Genomic DNA, 5,961 nt, shown 5'->3' with positions numbered 1-5,961 from the left:
TATGTACCGCTTTTTGTCCGGACATCTGGGGATAATTTGGGTTTCGTGCCTAAAGTGTGTGGTTTGGGGGAAAGGTGCCCACGTTCGATCTGTTACGTTTGTCAGCTGGAACTCGTCACATCATGTGTGTTGACGGAGTGTTCGGTGTGTGAGCCGACGGGATATTGGAAGGCGTTCATATTGTTCAAGGTACAGACTGTCGAAAGGTACATAAACACAATGTCGAAGGCACATAATGTCCGAGGTACAACATATCTAATGTACAAAATGTCCGAAATTCAGGCTATTCAAAAGAACACAATGCGCAAAATGAAAAATAGCTTCCAAAATATCGTAGATTGGTAAGCATTCTGCGCATTTGAAATTCTGTGCTTTGAAAATTGTGTACCTAAAACATTGTGCATTTTGAACTTTGTGAACGCCTTCACCCTGGAATATTTTAGAAGCCATGTCACATTCTGGACATTCTGTGCTTTTGACGGTGTGAGCCTTGAAAATTTTGTGCATTGTATCTTTCATACGTTAGACAATATGATACAGCCCTCCCCCCCCCCCCCCACCCACACTTCCATTGCACTTTCACTCCACGTGCACTTACAAAATTGGTAGCGAAAAATTTATTTATTTAAAGGAATCCTGGGGTTTGGCAGCAATATCCCTTTTCCGAACAAGACAACGCTGACGAGACGTCTCAACCGCGCGATAAATGCCTACGCTCTGTTGGAACATTTCTGAACTGCTGTGCCCAGAAACGCAATGCTGCTTAAACTAGTGGGTATAAGGTAAAGCTTTTAACGAAGTGAAATATAAGACATCAAAAAATACAATTCTGTCGATATAATCGTACGTTTTTAATTCATTGGCAAAAAATTTGACGTTTTGAATACAATCATTTGTATTGGTTTTTAGAACTACTTTGTGAAGGGAATAACAAAAACTTACCGGGCAATAACGTGTACGATTTTGAGCGTTGAATTCATCGGTCGACGTCGGCGGTGAGTGGGGGCTGGTGGGCTCTGCTTCCATGGGTGGTATTGACGTATAAATAAAAAGCGATTACTGTAAACTTGTACTGAACATTTTTTTTAGCCAAATTCGGTCATACTTATATCCATATATGGTGTAAATGGTTCCGTGTTTGTGATTGTGGTTCCTTGTCATTGAAATGTCAGCTAAACAGATGGTCGGTCTTTGACTATTACTAACAGCGTCCCGGACCACTGTGTGGCGTTTTGTCACTCTTAGCATCTTTTTATGCCTAAGCTTCTCCACATGAAGCCCCTGCACCTTTTCCCCATGCATAATGTACTTTGTGGATCGCACCTTAGGCCTAGTTAGCTTGTGATTGTGCTAAATATGGACCTAATCTGTGGAGTGGCTCATTGAGGCATAAATGTAAATGAGAGTTTTTTTGCATTTCAATCATCATGCCAAAAGGTGCAGGTCATGTATTGTCATAATGAAAAACATCTGAAAAAAATCTTAGCCTTGCCATTATTTGACCCAGCCAGTGAAGAGCACAAGAGCATTCCAGAACCATGCACTACATCACTTTTAATGCATTGACATATTCATAGCATAATCTAGTTTGTGTTGATTTGCCTGAATTCCTCTGCATGAAAGTTTCACTGGAAATGTTATTGTCTGGGATATGGTGTGACCACCTTTTCCTGATACATGTGTATTGCCTCAAATGACTCAGTGAAAATTTGCTATGAATGTTGAAATTTATGACCAGTGTGCATACTTGTGTGATGAATTTGTGTAGTGAATATTATTTTTTCTTTTCAGTTCCCTGTGCAAGATGCAAGGAAAGATGACACAGAAGACATTGCTTGGTCTACTAATCTGCTTAAGTCTTGTGTATATCTGCACTGCTGTGGAGCTTACATTTGAGCTTCCAGATAATGAAAAACAGTGCTTTTATGAAGACATCAAAGCTGGAGAAAAAACAACAGTGGAATTTCAGGCAAGTTTGCTACATCCTGGAGACTTTGTATTGCGATCTCATTCAGCATTGATGATCTGTGTCTTTGGTGGAACCAAAAGCTGATCCGTCAAAATGAAAGTTATTGCAGGTTGTCAAAGATGAAAACACTAGTCAAAAAAATTGGGGTGCAAAATCAAAGCTCAGCAGATTGCTAGCAGTTATTTGCTTGCTTAAAAGATGTTGTGTCATGTTGTATCACAGAATTGACATGACACGTTTTGGGGTAACATGAGATCCGCCAGCATTGACATGCTGATTTCTTGAGAGGATGCCTTTTCCTTGATGAAATCAGTATTTTTCATTGCTGATCTGCATAAACTTTGTTGTCCAGTTTGCTAAGCCAAATGGTACCTATTTTGATCCCCAGAGGTGCAGGATGATTGTTTTTAGTTTACCTCTCATTATATTTTATAAACACCTTGTAACATCCATAAAATCAAATCGGCTTCAGTGTACTGACTTTCCACCTCCTTAAATCCTATATGATTATGTTGTTATGGTAGGTCTGATGTGTGTGATGATTGTAACTGTACTGTATGTTAACGCTGTGTGCATGTAGAGCCATTAGTGCATGTAGGCCATATGAAATTGTACATTATGTTTATAATTAATGATGAGATAATGTTAAACCCAGTCTTCTGCATTTTTCAGGTAGTCACTGGTGGCAATTATGATGTGAGCTGTCAGGTGAAGGCACCTGATGACAGGATTTTGTACAACAAAGTGAAGGAGCAGTATGGTGACTACACTTTCACAACAGACAGAGCAGGCACATACACAGTCTGCTTCAGCAATGAGTTTTCCAGCTTTTCGCACAAGATCATTTACTTGGACTGGCAAGTAGGTGAGGAGAAGCCCCTTCCTGGCATGGAGGAACATACCACAGCATTAACACAGGTGAGTGCATGCTCAGCATCAAAAGACTAGAGACTGGATTGCATTTCCGTGGCACCCAATGTGATGTAGCTTTCAACAAACCCTGCAGGCTGCAACCCTCAAGAACTGGAGCCCAGTGAGAAGGCATTCACTGTTCATTAGTTGGCACCTGGATTGATCTAAACCCATTGTTTGATGGATATTTCTGATATCATTGCCCATACTAAGCAGTGCTTGCTGTACGAGTCCTGACCCAACCATCTGATTATGAATTTTGGGCCACTAGCATAGCCGTGAGGTGAAATCTTGCCTTGATTCAGTGCTCGGCATGGTCCATTCAGCCTCCGGATGTCAGCTGATCTTTGGCGCAATGGCTACCACCGGTGAAGGCCATCTCAGTCAGGGACAAACGCCTGAAGCAACTTGTCCCCACCCCGCCAGGGATGGGTGAACCGATAGGTAGGCGCTATAACCACCTGAGCTATCGAGACAGACTAGATGCTCTGCCTGGCGTCAAACCGTCCCCACGCCTTAATCACGCCATGCCGCCAGCTAGCACACTTACAGCTGCTGGATGTTATTTTCTGTCCACCTCAGATGGAAGCGTCCGCCCAGACCGTGCACGAGAACCTGAATGCTGTCGACGACTACCAGACGCACTACAAGCTGCGCGAGACACAGGGCCGCCGGCGGGCCGAGGAGCTGGGCGAGCGCGTGCTCTACTGGTCGATCGGCGAGACAGTGGCCATCCTCGTCATCACCATCGGACAGGTGCTCGTGCTCAGGAACTTTTTCGCCGAGAAGAAACCCTCGCAAATGGGCTATTCGTCATTTTAGCGTCCCATACGCGTGTCGTTTGCTTGTGATGACGAACGATCTGCGTGGAGTGGGATGGACATGGATGCGTTTGCGTGGCGTCGTTTGGTTTCGCCCGGTGGCTGGTGTGGTTTGGTTTGGATGTGTGTGGTATTGTAGGTCGATAGTGTTTGGACACCCGGGATGGCGTTTCGTAGTTTAGTTCAGTGCCAGAACAACAGCCAGCTGCACAGTCTTTCTTTATGGCGGCCGCACGGCGGGTGGCTGACGGCACTTTGAAGGTTTGGAATGCGGCGAGGTTTGAAGGACTGGGCTGAACTATCGTGGTACGGACTGACGCTGCGGGATGTGACCGCAATGACCGGGCGTGCTGCGGGGTGTGTTCTTGGGCGTTTCGCAGCAGGCGCTCTGCATTATCATAGTAGAGGCACCACTTCACAATATGTTTAAAAGGTCAAAGTTTATACCTGGTTGTTGTGAGGTGAACTACAGTAATTTATTGTTAGTGGTAGTCACTATATAAGGAGGCACGGTGGCTTGGCCTGCTAGGAAATCGATAATCGTAGCAACAGTATTTTGAGTGAGATGTGTCCAATTGCAAGCTTGAAAACTGTAGCCTGTTCTCATACTGGTCTTTGGTCTTGTTCTCCATTTGGAAATAATTATGAAAGCTGCTTTTCTAACACCAGGCCGTGAAGTGCGCAGACTATGGATGGTAAAGATGCCTTTCCCTTTTGTTTCTGTGCTGCTTTTTTAAATCAAGCGCAGGTGCGCTCCGTCCAAGCGCAGGTGTGCTCCGTGTGCAGGTGTGTCCTGTATCTCGTGGAATAATGAAGCCTTACCAGCCTCCCCTCTCGCAGTGCTAAGCCTGCTCGGCATTACAAACTGATGGGACTATCTCGTCGCGTGTTAGATACCACGGGTCTTCGCTTGGTTTGCAATTTGGCTATTGCTATTCAATGGGTTGTCACATTATATCTGCCAGCTGCGGAGCGAGACGTACTTACCACCCAGCCGCCCTCCATTATCACAACTCTGCCCACTGGTCCTGTGAGCGGAATAAGCTGGTTGGCGACATCTGCTTACGTTCTTGACCCTACGCAGCGGTCACCATTGTGGGCATGAATATCGCTGTCTCACAGCCAATGTACGCGCGCCATTCAGCTGCAATCCCAGAGACGCCGTAGAATGCCTGTGTGATGGTATGATCAGTGCATACTCCTTTAGTTCAAATAAGTTGTTATCGCGTATGGCTGAGCTTGATCTGGACGAGGGCAAATGCAAAGGTAGCTTAATCGTTGAGTAAAAACACTCTTGAAGAGAACTCGTTGAGTGAAGAACTCGGTAAATAAAGCATATAGGAACTAGGGTGGTACACAAGGATGTCTTTCTAAAGTCGGCTTAAGGCGGGGAGAGGGGAGGGGGGCTGAGCCATAAAGATTGGCCTAACCTAGCCTAAAATCCGATTGATTCTACCCGGATCTCGACAACTCTAATTTGCGTCCCTGATGCTTAAAATTCAAAAATCGAGATCAATACATTTTTTTCTGCGGAGTACGACATTCATTTCATGGCGATGCGAGGCCGTTTTTTAGGGCTTAGAGTGAGTAGTAATTCACAGGAAGGCACCGCAGTGAATCTTAGTAAGGGATCACTGATCGGATGACCACCGCAGCCAGTGATGTGCGACAAATACACTTGCCACTGATGGCGGGTGGGTAACATGGGTGGAGTTATATCTGGGCCACCTTGGCCGAGTACTGCTATTTCCCATATGCATTTGGGGTGGGGGGGGGGGGGGGGGGCGCTCAGGCCCCTCGGGAGCTAAATGAGGATCCTGTAAAGTCGCCTCATGGAAGAACGTCGACGGTACCTTGGACAGCGTGACTCGTCCTTGACGCTCTGTGACATTTTAGGAGACAACTCGCGCCTTCTTGAATCTAAACAGGTATTTTTATTCCTTAAACATATCAACTTCGGGACTCTTTACACGGTCCATTAGTTAGGCGAAGCAAAAATCGTTATGGGCGCCAAATGACCACCGCAGTCGGCGCGCCCGAAAACACCAATCGACAACAACAACAAAAGATCCTGTAAAGTCGGTCGTTCTGACCCGAGAAGCGATCCACCTTTGACAACATATTTGACATGGTAAACCATTCTTCGTTCTCCGAGGCACGGTGACCAGCTACTCGTGATAAAGCTGCACATTTTCGTGCAGTGCAAGGTGTGCGTCAACCAGCATTCATGCTTCCTTGCAATCTGCTTGAGACACTCAC

General features: G+C 45.6%; 1 protein-coding gene across 2 annotated transcripts; it reads left to right on the top strand.

The window, feature by feature from the left end:
* The first annotated feature begins 763 nt into the window (after positions 1-763).
* Positions 764-5,062, top strand: LOC119089761 (transmembrane emp24 domain-containing protein 7). Of its 2 annotated transcripts, none has more exons than XM_037212574.1 (4): positions 764-995; positions 1,792-1,969; positions 2,642-2,887; positions 3,464-5,062. In XM_037212574.1, the coding sequence occupies exons 2-4, from the start codon at positions 1,805-1,807 to the stop codon at positions 3,701-3,703; spliced, it is 651 nt and encodes a 216-aa protein (XP_037068469.1). In that variant the 5' UTR covers positions 764-995; positions 1,792-1,804; the 3' UTR covers positions 3,704-5,062. The 2 variants fall into 2 exon arrangements, with proteins under 2 accessions (XP_037068469.1, XP_037068470.1); XM_037212575.1 differs by lacking the exon at positions 764-995 and adding an exon at positions 1,012-1,031.
* The last annotated feature ends 899 nt before the right edge of the window (positions 5,063-5,961 follow it).

This window comes from Pollicipes pollicipes, unplaced genomic scaffold, assembly GCF_011947565.3.
Source record: "Pollicipes pollicipes isolate AB1234 unplaced genomic scaffold, Ppol_2.1 Scaffold_3087;HRSCAF=3621_pilon_pilon_pilon, whole genome shotgun sequence".
NCBI lineage: Eukaryota > Metazoa > Arthropoda > Thecostraca > Pollicipedomorpha > Pollicipedidae > Pollicipes > Pollicipes pollicipes.
This window is presented reverse-complemented; position numbering and strand designations above follow the sequence as displayed.

Bases quoted from the DNA above. Each gene is read 5' to 3' on its own strand.
- LOC119089761 (XM_037212574.1), top strand. From the start codon at position 1,805: ATGCAAGGAAAGATGACACAGAAGACATTGCTTGGTCTACTAATCTGC. The intron at 1,970-2,641 runs GCAAGTTTGCTA...TGCATTTTTCAG, and splicing joins AAACAACAGTGGAATTTCAG to GTAGTCACTGGTGGCAATTA. The intron at 2,888-3,463 runs GTGAGTGCATGC...TGTCCACCTCAG, and splicing joins ATACCACAGCATTAACACAG to ATGGAAGCGTCCGCCCAGAC.